Source organism: Mirounga leonina, unplaced genomic scaffold (genome assembly GCF_011800145.1).
Source record: "Mirounga leonina isolate KUSES-001 unplaced genomic scaffold, KU_Mleo_1.0 Mir_91, whole genome shotgun sequence".
Lineage (NCBI taxonomy): Eukaryota > Metazoa > Chordata > Mammalia > Carnivora > Phocidae > Mirounga > Mirounga leonina.
Window position 1 is genome coordinate 19,772,764 of NW_023270839.1, and position 18,236 is coordinate 19,790,999.

Genomic DNA, 18,236 nt, shown 5'->3' on the forward strand with positions numbered 1-18,236 from the left:
TGACCACAAACAGGTGAACTCACAGCCCATACACCAGCAAAATAAATTAATTATACAGATACATGTTTTTCTTCACTCTGTCATTAAAATTCCTGTCAGCCCCTCACCAAAAACATTAGAAAAACACAGGTTTGGAGTCATCCTGTTGAACCAGTTCCTGCACATACTACACTAATGAAAATAAAGTGACTTTTTGCTCATTTGTAAGTGAACTCCATAAGCATGATTAAATTGTTTGCAATGATGAAGGCAAACCACTATGATATTTGAATATAATTAGAAATCCCTAGGGCTGGGGGCAGCACTAAGACACATATTCATCTCCAGTGCAGGGGTCTGAGTCAATCTCCAAAGTGGAGCTCAATGTGAAATGTGTTCTTTGGCAATAAAGGTCTGACTGGCCATTACAGGGTAGTCCCTCTGGCAGCTTAAGAGCATAACCCCAGGGTTTATGAAGTGAATATAAAAAGACTAGAAATAAAAAGTCAGTTTATCTTTGCTAAACCGGGGCCAATCAGGGCAGAAGTCAGCATCTTCTGTTGCCTATTCTGGCTCAGATTTCCCAGACAATCCACCCATTATTTCTATCAGAAATAAGGGAAATGTTCTAATCATTTAATCATACTGGTAAATTGGACAAGCTGAATACTGAATTTTCTGATCCTCACTCATCACTTGTTACAAATTGTTCAGTGGAATTGTATCTGTTTCCTGATACCTTCTGAATAATAATTATTCAAGTAGATAATCATGATTGTGATTCTGATGCCTGTTCATGCCAATCCTTTACTGCAAAGCCCACCTTTTCTTTACTTTACATAAAAATACCAAAAAATCTAACCCCAAATGTGCATCATCACTTTGCAAATGTATTTTTATTTGTTTGCCTTTGCTGAGCAAAAAGAAGATAGGAAAACATTCACACACATATAGGACGATGGTCACCAAAGGCAAAATCAGATGGTCTTTGAATGCATCTTTCAAATTCCTAACATTACTCCAGAAACAACAGAAGCTAAAATGGAAGGTTTCAATTAATCTTCTGTTTGCTGTTTATATCACAAGTTCTCGATATAAAAAGTTAAAGCCAAAAATCAAGAAGTCTATGCACACATTCTGGAGAACTCTATTATTTATAAACAAGATGGCTCAACCACAGCATATTATAACAGGACACATGACCACTGATCACATGGCTTTTTTGGTTGTCTGTACTAGTCATAAAACCAGAGTTTATGAAAAGGTTGCACACAGATAACAATTGAAGGATTTATCTTTTACAAAGACATAGAAAGTTACAGAATTGGCTTCAGTCTGATTGTTCTAATTGACAGCTGCCATGCTCCATTCATTGGGGGAATTTTCTTATCCTCATTCTAGAGATAGCTTATATCAGAACTGCATCAGGTTTTTAAGAGTCAAATAGGATGGTGCCACAAACAAGAGATAAGTGAACTCATTTTAGAAATTTGCCTTTGGAAAATAGAAAGTATAGTTTCAAAACTCAGCAAAGCTATTTGTGGTAAGAGGTGAGGACTATAGTTTCTTTGGCCCATGAGGGATGAATAATGAATACATTATCCTATCCTATCCTGTTCTTGAGGTCTACAGTGCGAAAAAAGCTTTTCCACACTAGCAGAAATTTTCCTTAGAAATGGCAACTTTGCCCAGAGAAAGATTTGTTTAATTTCTGGCTGAAACAGTAAGTGGCACATTAGAGGTATTTCCTTAAAAGAGAAATAATAAAAAAAATTTACTCTTTTGGAAACTTTCTCAATTGAAGTATACTGCATGGTTTCTGCAATTCCTGTTTAGCTGCAAGGAAGACTACCACAGATTAGAGTCCTGTCAGTGTTCCAACGTCAGCTAAACTAAACCTGGGTGTGTGTGGGAAATACCAAATACAAAACTGTAGAAGAGTTAACCAACATATAAAAACGTCCACAACTGCTTAATGTGACTACATTTACCAGGTGAATGAAATGAAATGAAGTGGGACAGATTAGGAAGGGAAATGAGTTTTCTGGAGATAGAATCAGACACTTGGGGTAAAGAAGCATTTTTAGTGTTCTGGAACATAAAACAGATTAATCAATGTCCTTTTTCTCCTTTAAGCATATTTTCACTAATTGAAAGCAATACTCCGTTAAGGAATATTTTATTGATGTATGTGAATCTGGACATAGAGCAAAAGACCCTCCAGCCCTCCCAGCCCTCAGAAAGATCTCTATAATTTTGAATCAGTCTTCATTACTGTCTTCATTTGTGATTGTCCCAAGGCAGAGTTGAAGCTCACAATAATTGCCAGTTGAATCCAAATAACATCTGATTAGTTTCCTGGCTCCTAGCAATCTCTTCTATAATGCAGTGTTGTTGCCACACCAAATGGAGCTTCCGGTACCGCTCACGAGATAAATGAAGGGGGTTGCCCCTCCTTCAGGAAAAACAAAACAAAACAAAACAAAAAAACCCAACACGTAAGTTCAAATCAAATAACTGCCACATCTTTATTGCCTAAATTAGTTCACACTCTTGAGATGTTCTTAGAGCTGGGAGGAATCACAACGACAGAGTTTTAAAAGGGATATTCTCCCTTCACCACTAATCACCATGAAATTAATAGATTACTTAGCTGATGAAGCAGAAATTTACTCCTTGATTATCCAGAAAATAGGCAAAGTATATCATAGGCATTATGAGACCCCGTTTGAATGTGAGGTTTATAACATGAAGCAGCTCTATTCTTTTTTTGGGTAGTCTGATGGGGCTTTAATGGCTTTTGGCCTCATACAGTTTATTTAGCTTTGATTTCTGGTCTTTGTATAGTAGAGATTAAGTCTGAGGTATAACACTAAGCCCTCAAATTATATTCTGATGCCCAGAAATATTTGCTTATTGTTGTCCTTATGACATAACAAATTTGCTGGTGATTAGCAACTATTTAAACAAAACTACTCCACATCAATCCTAAGGTTGTACAGTTTGTAACACTGTAGAGCAGTTAACCCGAAATGACTAAAGTTTGGCTGTTCCAATTATGGAGAACTATGAGATTCTCATTCTGGAGGCACTCAAGTGTCTCAGCTGGTTGGGTATTTTCAAGGTGCCTAATTAAGTAAAAAATTCTGCTTCTTCTCACCTTTCTGGAACAACCCAGATCTTATCCTCAGTCATTGGCAAAGCACCATTCAGCTATTTTCTCCCTTAATCCAAAGACTATCTCCATACTTAAACCTTCTAAGTAATTCTGAAGAAAGGCTGATTAAAAATAACATAACATTCAAACATTTGGATGGTTTGTATCTTTCATTTTGGGAAAGTATTACCCTCACATTCTGGAGAAGCACAAAGTTGTTCAAAATTATGTGCTACATTTAGAATGGTATCATCCTTAATATTTTTAATTTGCACCTATTTAAAAATATCTCTCAATATTTAGCATCAGTTTCTGTGTTTAAAGAACTGTTACCGTCCATGTACAATAATGTGACTAAAATGAAAAACAAACCAATCTTACTTCAGGCCAGGGTCTGTTTCTCCATATTCATCCAAGTAAGGGGCTGGATAGGCACAGCCTCTGGCTTTACCTTCAACCAGGACTACTCTGCATTCTCGGATTCTGAGGGACAAAACAGTAACAGGAAATATTATTAAGTGCATATATGCAAATGATAGGCACTACATCAAAGTTAATCTAGAGAAAAGACATGGCCAATACTGTTAGGAATTCAGTATAAAGACAATAAACATAGACAAATAGACTAAATTGTATTTTGTCTAAATAAAAGAGAGTGACCACTGCTATTTTTATTGAAGTTATGGGAAAGTATCAATGGATTTAGGGAAATGGGACCATTAATACTGACTGAATATATTGAAGAGAGGAAGGAAGCTGTCCTACTTGAGCCATAGATACCCTGGAAAATGATGGCCGGGGTTGTTTCTGTTGTTTCCTGACCTACAACCTAGAGTGGGGAGGGAGCTTAACAGAAGGACAGAACAACATCTCTTGTTCTGATAACGGTGGGCCAGAAAGAAGGTCAGCTAGGGAAGTGTCAAGCCATTTCCTGTTAGAGCCAGCCTCCAACAGTGCAGATTATAAAGAACCACCGCCACTGTGAAGTTACTTGGGACTCTCATTGCCTAGAAATGAAGCTATAGAAAGAATGTTTGTGTGCATGTGTACAGAAGGGATAAGTACCACAGAGTAACATGACATAAATAGTTGGAATAGGTAGTGGGTTTATATGCTGTATATTTCCTAAAAGAAGAAAATAGGTGTTTGGGTGTGGCTTCTATGAATTCATTACCATTGTTCCAACAGAAGCCTACAAACAATAATTATATATTCCATAGTTAGTGAGATATTTGCTTACATAAACGGAAACTATGTTACATGGGGAGAATGGAAAGAAAAAGCACACGTCTCCACTTTGAATCCTATTTATCTCAGGGAACTTGTACTCTTCTTTCATAAACATATTGTTCCACTCTCAGCCTTTTTCTGAGAAACCAGGGAAAACAATGGTTGCTTGATAGAGGAAATGAAGAAAATGAACATATTCAAAGGACAACTTTGTATAGGTACTTTTTAAATATAAATGTTAAGACTCCAAGCCCTTTCACCACACCTGAGTGTTACACAACACCAGAGTAATTAATACAAACTCTATCATGCTTAAAATATACCACAAATAATTAAAATGTGAACAGAATCCTTTTTTTTTAAAAAACTTATTCTGTAATTCTTTTTTTTTAGTTTTTTATTTAATTTTTTATTGTTATGTTAATCACCATACATTACGTCATTAGTTTTAGATGTAGTGTTCCACGATTCATTGTTTGTGCATAACACCCAGTGCTCCATGCAAAACATGCCCTCTTTAATACCCATCACCAGGCTAACCCAGCCTCCCACCCTCCTCCCCTCTAGAACCCTCAGTTTGTTTTTCAGAGTCCGTCGTCTCTCATGGTTCGTCTCCCCCTCCGATTTCCCCCCATTCATTCTTCTCCTCCTGCAATCTTCTCTTTTTTTTTTTTGGTCTTAACATATATTGCATTATTTGTTTCAGAGGTACAGATCTGAGATTCAACAGTCTTGCACAATTCACAGCGCTTACCAGAGCACATACCCTCCCCAGTGTCTATCACCCAGTCACCCCATCCCTCCCACGCCACCCCCCACTCCAGCAACCCTCAGTTTGTTTCCTGAGATTAAGAATTCCTCATATCAGTGAAGTCATATGATACATGTCTTTCTCTGTTTGACTTATTTCGCTCAGCATAATACCCTCCAGTTCCATCCACGTCGTTGCAAAGGGCAAGATCTCATTCCTTTTGATGGCTGTATAACATTCCATTGTACTTATATACCACATCTTCTTTATCCATTCATCTGTCGATGGACATCTTGGCTCTTTCCACAGTTTGGCTATTGTGGACATTGCTGCTATAAACATCGGGGTGCACGTACCCCTTCAGATCCCTACATTTGTATCTTTGGGGTAAATACCCAGTAGTGCAATTGCTGTATGGTAGCTCTATTTTCAACTTTTTGAGGAACCTCCATACTGTTTTCCAGAGTGGCTGCACCAGCTTGTATTCCCACCAACAGTGTAGGAGGGTTCTCCTTTCTCCACATCCCAGCCAACATCTGTCATTTCCTGACTTGTTAATTTTAGCCATTCTGACTGGTGTGAGGTGGTATCTCACTGAGGTTTTGATTTGGATTTCCCTGATGCCGAGCGATGTTGAGCACCTTTTCATGTGTCTGTTGGCCATTTGGATGTCTTCTTTGGAAAAATGTCTGTTCATGTCTTCTGCCCATTTCTTGATTGGATTCTTTGTTCTTTGGGTGTTGAGTTTGATAAGTTCTTTATAGATTTTGGATACTAGCCCTTTATCTGATATGTCATTTGCAAATATCTTCTCCCGTTCTGTTGGTTGTCTTTTGGTTTTGTTGGCTGTTTACTTTGCTTTGCAAAAGCTTTTCATCTTGAAGTCTCAATAGTTCATTTTTGCCCTTGCTTCCCTTGCCTTGGGCGATGTTTCTAGGAAGAAGTTGCTGCGGCTGAGGTCGAAGAGGTTGCTGCCTGTGTTCTCCTTTAGGATTTTGATGGACTCCTGTTTCACATTTAGGTCTTTCAACCATTTGGAGTCTATTTTTGTGTGTGGTGTAAGGAAATGGTCCAGTTTCATTCTTCTGCATGTGGCTATCCAATTTTCCCAACACCATTTGTTGAAGAGACTGTCTTTTTTCCATTGGACATTCTTTCCTGCTTTGTCAAAGATTAGTTGACCATAGAGTTGAGGGTCCATTTCTGGGCTCTCTGTTCTGTTCCATTGATCTATGTGTCTGTTTTTGTGCCAGTACCATACTGTCTTGATGATGACAGCTTTGTAATAGAGCTTGAAGTCTGGAATTGTGATGCCGCCAGCTTTGCTTTTTCTTTTTCAACATTCCTCTGGCTATTCAGGGTCTTTTCTGGTTCCATACAAATTTTAGGATTATTTGTTCCATTTCTTTGAAAAAAGTGGATGGTATTTTGATGGGGATTGCATTGAATGTGTAGATTGCTCTAGGTAGCATTGACATCTTCACAATATTTGTTCTTCCAATCCATAAGCATGGAACATTTTTCCATTTCTTTGTGTCTTCCTCAATTTCTTTCGTGAGTATTTTATAGTTTTCTGAGTACAGATCCTTTGCCTCTTTGGTTAGATTTATTCCTAGGTATCTTATGGTTTTGGGTGTAATTGTAAATGGGATCGACTCCTTAATTTCTCTTTCTTCTGTCTTGTTGTTGGTGTATAGGAATGCCACTGATTTCTGTGCATTGATTTTATATCCTGCCACTTTACTGAATTCCTGTATGATTTCTAGCAGTTTTGGGGTGGAGTCTTTTGGGTTTTCCACATAAAGTATCATATCATCTGCAAAGAGTGAGAGTTTGACTCCTTCTTTGCCGATTTGGATACCTTTTATATCTTTTTGTTGTCTGATTGCTGTGGCTAGGACTTCTAATACTATGTTGAATAGCAGTGGTGATAGTGGACATCCCTGCTGCGTTCCTGACCTTAGGGGGAAAGCTCTCAGTTTTTCCCCATTGAGAATGATATTCGCTGTAGGTTTTTCATAGGTGGCTTTTATGATATTGAGGTATGTACCCTCTATCCCTATGCTCTGAAGTTTTGATCAAGAAAGGATGCTGTACTTTGTTAAATGCTTTTTTTGCATCTATTGAGAGGATCATATGATTCTTGTTCTTTCTTTTGTTAATGTATTGTATCACGTTGATTGATTTGTGGATGGTGAACCAACCTTGCAGCCCAGGGATAAATCCCACTTGGTCGGGGTGAATAATCCTTCTAATGTACTGTTGGATCCTATTGGCTAGTATTTTGGTGAGAATTTTTGCATCCATGTTCATCAGGGATATTGGTCTGTAATTCTCCTTTTTGATGGGGTCTTTGTCTGGTTTGGGGATCAAGGTAATGCTGGCCTCATAAAATGACTTTGGAAGTTTTCCTTCCATTTCTATTCTTTGCAACAGTTTCAGAAGAATAGGTATTAATTCTTCTTTAAATGTTTGGTAGAATTCCCCTGGGAAGCCATCTGGCCCTGGGTTTTTGTTTGTTGGGAGATTTTTGATGACTGCTTCAATTTCCTTAGTGGTTATAGGTCTGTTCAGGTTTTCTTTTTCTTCCTGGTTCAGTTTTGGTAGTTGATACATCTCTAGGAATGCATCCATTTCTTCCAGGTTATCTAATTTGCTGGCATAGAGTTGCTCATAGTATGTTCTTATAATTGTTTGTAGTTCTTTGGTGTTGGTTGTGATTTCTCCTCTTTCATTCATGATTTTGTTGATTTGGGTCATTTCTCTTTTCTTTTTGATAAGTCTGGCCAGGGGTTTATCAATCTTGTTAATTCTTTCAAAGAACCAGAACCTAGTTTCGTTGATCTATTCTACTGTTCTTTTAGATTCTATTTCATTGATTTTTGCTCTGATCTTTATGATTTCTCTTCTCCTGCTGCGTTTAGGCTTTATTTGCTGTTCTTTCTCCAGCTCCTTTAGGTGTAGGGTTAGGTTGTATATTTGAGACCTTTCTTGTTTCTTGAGAAAGGCTTGTATTGCTATATACTTTCCTCTTAGGACTGCCTTTGTTGCATCCCAAAGATTTTGAATAGGTGTGTTTTCATTTTCATTGGTTTCCATGAATTTTTAAAATTCTTCTTTAATTTCCTGGTTGACCCATTCGTTCTTTAGTAGGATGCTCTTTAGCCTCCATGTATTTGAGTTCTTTCTGACTTTCCTTTTGTCATTGAGTTCTCGTTTCAAAGCATTGTGGTCTGAAAATAGGCAGGGAATGATCCCAATCTTTTGGTACTGGTTGAGACCTGATTTATGACCTAGGATGTGATCGATTCTGGAGAATGTTCCATGGGCACTAGAGAAGAATGTGTATTCCGTTGCTTTGGGATGGAATGTTCTGAATATATCTGTGAAGTCCATTTGGTCCAGTGTGTCATTTAAAGTCTTTATTTCCTTGTTGATCTTTTGCTTAGATGATCTGTCCATTTCAGTGAGGGGGGTGTTAAAGTCCCCCACTATTATTGTATTGTTGTCGATGTGTTTCTTTGCTTTTGTTATTAATTGCCTTATATAATTGGCTGCTCCCATGTTAGGGGCATAGATATTTACAATTGTTAGACCTTCTTGTTGGATAGACCCTTTAAGTAGGATGTAGTGTCCTTCCTCATCTCTTATTACAGTCTTTGGTTTAAAATCTAATTTGTCTGATATAAGGATTGCCACCCCAGCTTTCTTTTGGTGTCCATTAGCATGGTAAATGGTTTTCCACCCCCTCACTTTCAATCTGGGGGTGTCTTTGGGTCTAAAATGAGTCTCTTGCAGACAGCATATCGATGGGTCTTGTTTTTTAATCCAATCTGATAGCCTGTGTCTTTTGATTGGGGCATTTAGCCATTTACATTCAGGGTAACTATTGAAAGATAGGAATTTAGTGCCATTGTATTGCCTGTAAGGTGACTGTTACTGTATATTGTCTGTGTTCCTTTCTGGTCTATGTTGCTTTTAGGCTCTCTCTTTGCTTAGAGGACCCCTTTCAATACTTCTTGTAGGGCTGGTTTTGTGTTTGCAAATTCCTTTAGTTTTTGTTTGTCCTGGAAGCTTTTTATCTCTCCTTCTATTTTCAATGACAGCCTTGCTTGATATAGTATTCTTGGCTGCATATTTTTCTCATTTAGTGCTTTGAGTATATCCTGCCAGTCCTTTCTGGCCTGCCAGGTCTCTGTGGATAGGTCTGTTGCCAATCTAATGTTTCTACCATTGTAGGTTACATATCTTTTCTCCTGAGCTGCTTTGAGGATTTTCTCTTTGTCTCTGAGACTCGTAAGTTTTTTTTTTTTAATAGTTTTCTTTTTTAAAGATTTTTATTTATTTATTTAACAGAGAGAGAGAGAGCACAAGTAGGCAGAGCAGCAGACAGAGGGAGAGGGAGAAGCAGGCTCTCTGCCGAGCAGGGAGCCCGATGCGGGGCTCGATCCCAGGACCCTGGGATCATGACCTGAGCCGAAGGCAGCTGCTTAATGACTGAGCCACCCAGGCGCCCTGAGACTTGTAAGTTTTACTATTAGGTGTCGGGGTGTTAACCTATTTTTATTGATTTTGAGAGGGATTCTCTGTGCTTCCTGGATTTTGATGCCTGTTTCCTTCCCCAAATTAGGGAAGTTCTCTGCTATAATTTGCTCCAATATACCTTCTGCCCCTCTCTCTCTTTCTTCTTCTTCTGGGATCCCAATTATTCTAATGTTGTTTCGCCTTATGGTACCGCTTATCTCTTGAATTCTGCCCTCGTGATCCAGTAGTTGTTTATCTCTCTTTTTCTCAGCTTCTTTATTTTCCATCATGTAGTCTTCTATATCACTGATTCTCTCTTCTGCCTCATTTATCCTAGCAGTTAGCACCCCCATGTTTGATTGCACCTCATTAACAGTTTTTTTGATTTCGACTTGGTTAGATTTTAGTTCTTTTATTTCTCCAGAAAGGGTTTCTCTAATAACTTCCATGCTTTTTTCAAGCACAGCTAATATCTTTAAAGTGATGATTCTGAACTCTAGATCCGACATAGTTCTAATGTCCATATTGAGTAGGTCCCTGGCAGTCGGTACTACCTCTTGTTCTTTTTGTTGAGGTGATTTTTTCCATCCTGTCATTTTGTCCAGAGGAGAATAGATTAATGAGAGAACAAAATGCTAACAGGGTAACAATGTCCCCAGAAAATATACTCTAAACAAATCAGAAAAGACCTGAAGCAGGGGGAAAAGAAAGGGAAAGAGACAAAAAAGAAAAAGAAAAAAAAAGAAAAAGAAAAAGATAAAGATAAAAACAAACAAAAACAGAACAAAACAACAAAAAAAACCAGAATATGATCAAATATGATCAGGCTGGTATATAGATCAGTGCCACACACTAGATTTTGGGTGTATTTTGGTCTGTTAGAAGAAAGTGCCTCCCAAAATTTTAAAGAAAGAAAAACTTATATATGTACAAAAATAAGGGTTGATATGATGAAGGGATGGAATATGACTGTAAAGATGAAAATTATAAAACATTTTATAAAAGGAATTGATAAGAAGTTGTTTGAAAAAAGAAAGAAGAGGATTTAAAAAAAAAAAGAAAAAAAAGGGAGAGAATGTGATCAGGCAGGGGAGTAGGAAAAAACCATACGCTAGAGATTTAGGGTATATTTTGATCTGTTAGAAGAAACTATCTCAAAATTTTAAAGAGAGAACAACTTATATATATATATGCCAAAAATACAGGTAATTACTACAAAGGGATAGAATGTGACTCTAAAAATGAAAAATAAAAATGTTTTTTAAAAAAGGGTTTGATAAGATGTTGGTTGAAAAAGGGAAAAAGAAAAATAAAAAAAAAACTAAAGAAAAACTAAAGAATCATGGTAAAAAGCCATGGATTCTATGTGCATTATTCCCCTAGCGCTGGAGTTCTGCCATTCTCATCGATGGGTAAACTTGGTCTTGGCTGGCTGTTCTTGCTGATCTTCTGGGGGAGGGGCCTGTTGCCATGGTTCCCAAATGTCTTTGCTGGAGGCGGAATTACCCCGCCCTTGCCGGCCGGGCTAAGTAATCTGCTTGGGTTTGATCTCCGGAGCTTTTGTTCCCTGCAAGCTTTCCGTACAGCTTTGGAGGCCGAGAGTGAAAACGGTGGCCTCCCAATCCCCGCCCCGGAGGAGCCGAGAACTCGGGGCCCTGCTCCTCAGTGCGCCCCCAGAGAAAAGCAGTCACTCACTCCCGTCTCCCCAGTCTCCGGATGTAGTCCATGCTCACCCGTCCTGTGACCGAGCGTTTCTATCTCTAGCACCTGACCCCGTGTGGAGTCTCCAAACCCAGCAGATCCCTGTGGTGCACTCCCGCACCGCTCCTCCCAGGGGAGGAAGGGAGTCTCCCCGGATCTGCCACTTGTTGGGTCCCTGCTGGAGGAGCAGTGGCCCGACTGTGCCGTGGATCACGGTTTATGACAAACCCGAGCTGAGAGCCCGCACCTCAGCTCCGTCTCTGCAGCCAGCTTTCCCGCTCCGATACCTGGGAGCTCTGCTGCACTCAGGCACCCCCGTCTTTCTGTGACCCTGAGGGTCCTGAGACCACACTGTCCCGCGAGGGTTCCACCCCCAACTTAGCCACCAGAGCGACGTCCCTCAGCGGAGCAGACTTCTAAAAGTTCCGATTTTGTGCTCCGCGGCTCTATCACTTGCCAGAAGCGGCCGACGGAGGCCCCTCCCCCACCGTCTATCCTCCCAAATATCGCCTCGGATTCACTTCTCCGCACGTCCTACCTTCCAGAAAGTGGTCGCTTTTCTGTTCAGAGTTGTTGCTATTCTTTTCTTTGATCTGTTGAGTTTGTAGGTGTTCAGAATGGTTTGATCCCTAACCAGCTGAATTCCTGAGACCAGACGAAATCCAGGTCTCCTACTCCTCCGCCATCTTGCTCCACCCCAGCTTATTCTGTAATTCTGTAGTATCCTCTCAAATGGAATTTCATGTGAATAACCGGTCTATACTCTAACTTCTGATAGACCATTTCCTATCAACATAGTGTCCCACCATAATAGCCTCCAGATTGGATCCAGATTCCTTAAGTTCATTATAAGCTTCCAGAACACTCACTACTCACTTTAAGAAAATGCAGACTCCAGCTCCACAGTGAAGTGCATGAAAAATGCAAGCTCCAACCTCTTCCCCATTCACAATTTCTTGGCAGCAAATGTTCTGAGAACACAGTATAGCTCCACAGAAAAGACAGAGGACAGGGTGCTTTCGTTCATCATCTGCAGACCGTGGGCACCTCAAAGGGGAAGAAAACATTCAGTATGGTGGAGAAACAATAAAAGCATGATATATCCAGTTAGCAATGAATTGTGTTCATCACTGGCTGCTTTGCAGCAAAGAAAGCTCTTAAAACACAAGAAATTCATTAATTCATTCACTCATTCATTCATTCATTCAGAGAAAGAGAGAGAAAGAGAGAATCCCACGCAGGCTCCATGCCCAGCGTGGAGAGCAGGCTCCATGCCTATTGCAGAGCCTGACGCAGGGCCCCATCTCACAACCCTGACATCATGACCTGAGCTGAAATCAAGAGTCGGATGCCTAATGAACTGAGCCACCCAGGCAGCCCAAAACACAAGAAAACATTTAATTAGATCATTCCCCTTTAATAAGGCCTTAACAAAAAAAAAATCTCCTGATTAATCCACAGTAAGAAAATGTATTATTAAATATACAGTGTCCTGATAATTCCCATAGTTTGGCAATTAAATATGCCTTGAGATTGAGATACTTTGATAGAATCTAGTCTTCATCTGACATGACCAATTTATAGTCAACTCCCTCCTCTGGACTGGTTTAGTCAAGCTTAAAGTCCTCAATATTAGAGGAATATGACCCTGTTAGGTGTACTTTTTTTTTTAATCACAAATGTGCAGTAAGGGTTTAGACACATTTCCTGTCCATTGTAAGTATTGAGATCTTTAGGGTTGAAATGAAAGACTGTAGTCTTAGAGTTCATACACCTCTATCTGGGAAACAAAGCAAGTCTTTAGGAAGGAAAAAGTGACAGAATTGACTTGCTTGAATTGAACCAAGTAGTACACTGAGATGTACCATTTTACACAGTAGTATGCTACAGCCTTGCTATAATGCCCCTCAAAGAGGGGTATCACTCTCTGAATTAAAGCGATAGTGGCTATCTTTTAAAAAAGAAGCTTTCTACACTCCTCTCTCTGCCTTATAATGGACATATTAGAAACATCAAGAATTCCTTTATTTGGGGAGTAATAAATAAATGCAACCACTAAGTTGAGATCCAATGTGGCTTATAATGGGGTCAGAAGAAAGAGCACCAAAAGAATCTCCATCTCCAGTAAGGTATTAATGGTTTATTCTCTGATCCCTCGTTTCTCAGGTAAGATAAGAAAATCACTGTCCACATAGGAGCAGAAGGACCCTGTGCGTAGGTATTCCATGCCTATCTCCTGGAGATGAGGAGGCTATTTTCACTTCCAGGGGGAAGAACATAATTTTAGCTCTTTTTGGATAAAGCCAAAATCTTTCACTTTTCGCACAGGATGGCTGAGTCCTAGTCACTAATATCCTATAGAGGAAAACAGGGGTGATACCTAAAGTATAGTAACTGGGCAGCTTACCCTCCTACAGTAGAAATGGCTCAGTCTTAATGGAAACTGGTGGTGACAATAAAACTGGAAGAGATCATAAGATTTATTTTCACTTTACTTGAAACCAGTATGTAGTAATATCATCCAAGGGGCTCTTCACTGTGATTAATGACTAACACTCTTCTCAGATCCTCCTAAGAGCCCACAGTGATACTCTTTAATCCTGGGAAGATAACATCTATTCACTGGGATTGCAATACAGCCCTAAAAATAGGAGAATCATGGAATTCAGAGCTGGATGCAATCTCTGAAATCCTCTAGCTCATGTTTTTTGTTTTTTTTTTTTAAGATTTTATTTATTTATTTGACAGACAGAGACATAGCGAGAGAGGGAACACAAGCAGGGGGAGTGGGAGAGGGAGAAGCAGGCTTCCCGCAGAGCAGGGAGCCCGATGCAGGGCTCGATCCCGATCCCAGCACCCTGGGATCATGACCTGAGCCGAAGGCAGACGCTTAACGACTGAGCCACCCAGGTGCCCCCATCTAGCTCACGTTTTAAGGGCTGCAAGGTAAATGGCTCAGCCATTTCTTTAGGTGGCTGAACTTAATCTGCATGGGACAAACAGCAAGGGAACTAACACCAAGACCAATTCTATCTTGTAACAGAGGTGGGAGTATGGGCTGCCCAAGCCCCTGCTGGGCCCGTTAAACTCCCCGGCTTCAGGGTTCAAAGCAATGGTTATAACAGAATAGGAGAATTTCCTTAGACTTCTGTAGGGCGGTGATTCTCAGAATGGGCCACATAAGGGCTCTTCAAACCCTCAAAATGATGATAAACTGCAATCCCTTTCTTTGCCCCTTCAAATGACAGCAAGTTATTTACAATATGACTAAGGACTACAATAGTCACTTTGTACGCCAAGGCAGTTCATTAGAATTACTAACTGGTACCCTTAAAGCAAAATTTAAGAGTTATTTATGTTTTCTGAGAGCTCTAATTAAGTTTATTAAGAAGTTTGGCTGCTGTACGATGCTTACTTAATATTACAAAACTCCTAACTGAGCTTTGGAATTCCTGCAATTTGGGGAAGAGATGCTGTATTACCAGTATATCATCAACGAAGTCTTGAATAGGTTTTGATTTTCAGACTGCTGAGATTCTTGCCTTTTATTTTTTTTTAATTTTTTAAAAAAATTTTATTTATTTATTTAACAGAGAGAGACACAGCGAGAGAGGGAACACAAGCAGGGGGAGTGGGAGAAGGAGAAGCAGGCTTCCCACAGAGCAGGGAGCCCGATGCGGGACTCGATCCCAGGGCCCTGGGTTCATGACCTGAGCCGAAGGCAGACGCTTAACAACTGAGCCGCCCAGGCACCCCAGATTCTTGCCTTTTAATTACAAGTTACTGCTAATATGTCATCATTATTAATGATTTGCTATGGGTGGTGGTGTGATGCCACCTCAGTGTCAAGGATACATAATTGCATCAATAGTAATTTTAGCCTATTATTTTTAAGACATGATGCATTGTGATTCAAATATGAAATATTCACACACCAATGGCTAAGGTGGGTATGAATATAATTTCTCCATTCAGGGACATTATATTGGTGGTGTGCAGCTCATGAATTTATGTTATTTGAATAACTTACATCATATTATAGCAAGGTAAGTGTAAACTGTTAACTTTATAGGATATTACTTTAGCATATAGAATCATGTGTTTAAGCTCATGCTGTTTTCTTACAAAAGCAACTAACAGGTAATTCATACATGATATTAGTAATGAATATAATGTAACTTGTTTATTGTATTTCTTATTTGTCATCATCCAGATTTTTTTTTATTTGAAAGTAATCAGTGAAAGGGAAGAGGAAGATGAAAGAAAGTCTGAGAAACACTGCTTTAGTGTGGTGTTTAATTTGATTGAGGTAGGGGGGAACACAGTATCAGAAAAGGCTAAGGAGGTGTACTATTCTCTCTAGTACCCAGGCTTAAACTTGAGCCACAATGCTATTACCTGTTTTACTGTTACTATGGGATTCCATATAAGATTTTGCTTGGGAGAAAAAGGGTTCTTCAGCGTTATTTCAGTGAGGATATGGTCACCTCACTGTAATGTACATAAAATGGTGCTAAAGAGATATGCATAAAAGATATTTCTAAGAGAACTACTTGTTTATGAAGTTGAGAACAGTGTTATTTCAGTGGATGGATGTACTGACCACAATTCTACACGTAAAACACTGTTAAAAGATACACGAATAAATGATGATTCTTAGAATGCTAAAAGAAAAAAAAAAGGCTCCTGTAGCTTTAAAAAAAAGTTGAGGGGGAGATATCCTATAAGATGGTAGAGTTATGAGCTCCAGGAATTGCTTCCTTTACCAATACAACTGTTGATCTGGCAAGAACTGTCTGAAGCAACTATTTTGGAATTTGGAATCTAGGTGAACACTTGCAGCATCCACAGCAGTGCTTAACGAAGAGGCTGGAAAATTTCAATGAATTTTGGCTTTCTGTGTAGTGGCTACCACCTCCTATCCCCCAGCCCTATAGCAGGTAGCTATGGGGGTGGTGGCTTGCTGGTGCCAGGATGGGTAATAGAGACATTGGCCTCAAAAATCATGGTTGTGTGTTTAGTTCTGCCTGGCAGCTCACTGAAGGGCTGATGCAGAGACTGGCCATTGTTTCAACCCCTATGGGCTGAAGTGACTTTCTTGGCAGTGATGGTAGAGGGAATTTAAAGAGACAGAATATTCTTTATATTTTCTTCTTCTCTTCACTTTTCTTACTGGATCCAGAAATTTAAGGAAATCTGTCAGTTCACTGGCTGACTGCAGAGATAATGGAACAGAGACTTCGGTGAACACACAATACGAAATACAGTCTTTGCAAAAAAGAGTTTGGAAAAGTCACTGAAGAGACACCCGTAGCCTTTATCAAGCAATGGTGGCAATTCTTGGGGAGGGGGTAGAATCTGATTTAAAGAGCTACTACAATAATCAAAATGTCCAATTCTCAACAAAACTAACAGAGCTTACAAAGAAGCAGAAAAGTATGGCCTATTCACAGTCAAAGCAACACTGAAAAAGAAAAAGTTGGAAGCCTGACAGGTTAAATTTCAAAACTTACTACAAAGCTATGGTAATTTAAAAGTGTGGTGTTAGCATAAGGATAGACATATAGACCAACAGAATAGACTTTAGAAAGAAACCCAAACATCTATGACAAACTGATTTTCAATGTGGGTACTGAGATTATCCAATGAGGGAACAAAGTCTTTTAAAAAATGGTGCTGGAATAACTGGAAACCACATGAAAGAAAGAATGAAGTTGGACCTCCTGTCTCATTCCAAAAATTAACTCAAACAAATCCACAGTGTAGGGGTGCCTGGGTGGCTCAGTCGGTTAAGCCTCTGCCTTCGCCTCAGGGTCCTGGAATCGAGCCCACATCAGGCTCCCTGCTCAGCGGGGAGCCTGCTTCTTTCTCCCTCTCCCGCTCCCCCCTGCTTGTGCTCTTTCTCTCTAATAAATAAATCAAATCTTAAAAAACAAATCCACAGTCTAAATATAGAGCTAAAACTACAAAACTATTGAAAGAAAACAAAGGGGTAAATCTTCATGACCTCAGATTTGGCAATGAAGTCTTAGTTTTGACACCAAAAGCACAAGAAACAAACAAAAAAATAGATAAAATGAACTTTTATGTATTGAAAACATTATGAAGAATATGAAAACACAACCTATAGAATGGGAGAAAATATTTGCAAAATAAAAATCTGATAAGGGCTGAATATCCAGAATATACTGAAAGAGAACAGAAGAGGCCACCTCAAAATATGCCACTTTGGCATACAGATTATTTTGAATTAAAGTTACCTAAGAAACAGCAGGTGCAAAAAGGACACTCTGACCCTCTTTCCTCCCCTTCAATATAAAGAACTCTTACAACTCAACAACAAAACAGACAGTCCAATTACAAGATGGACAAAGGACTTGAACAGACATTTCTCCAAAGAACATAAACAAATGTCCAACAAGCACATGAAAAGATGTTTAAATGCTCATCAATAGATAAATGGATAAACAAACTCTGGTATATACATACAATGGAACATTATCATTGTTATTTTTAAGATTTTATTTTTAAGTAATCTCTACACCTAACATGGGGCTCAAACTCACAACCCTAAGATCAAGAGCTGCATGATCCACCGACTAAGCCAGCCAGGTGTCCCTACAGTGGAATATTACTTAGCCAACAAAGGACTGAATACATGCTACAACTTTGGATGACCTCAAAAGCTATACTAAGTGAAAGAAGCCAGACACAAAAGGTCATATGTTATATGACTCCTTTTATAGGATATATCCAGAGTAGGCAGATCCACAGAGACAGGAAGCAGATTATTGCTTACCAGGGGATCGGGAAAGAGGGAAATGGGGAGCAATTACTTAGTGGATACAAGGTGTTTCTCTGGCATGGTGAAAAAGTTTTGAAACCAGAGAGAGG

The 18,236-nt window shown here is 39.4% G+C and overlaps 1 protein-coding gene across 3 annotated transcripts in view; it reads right to left on the reverse strand.

Moving 5' to 3' along the window:
- Positions 1-1,062: 1,062 nt before the first annotated feature.
- Positions 1,063-18,236, reverse strand: part of UBR1 (ubiquitin protein ligase E3 component n-recognin 1) — a 149,906-nt gene continuing 132,732 nt past the window's right edge. For all 3 annotated transcript variants that reach the window (XM_034994128.1, XM_034994129.1, XM_034994130.1), the window contains 3 exons: positions 12,219-12,389; positions 3,518-3,619; positions 1,063-2,434 (listed from right to left, as the gene is read on the reverse strand). In XM_034994128.1, the coding sequence (XP_034850019.1) occupies positions 2,293-2,434; positions 3,518-3,619; positions 12,219-12,389 (415 nt within the window). In that variant the 3' untranslated portion in view covers positions 1,063-2,292. The remainder of the gene's footprint in view (positions 2,435-3,517; positions 3,620-12,218; positions 12,390-18,236) is intronic.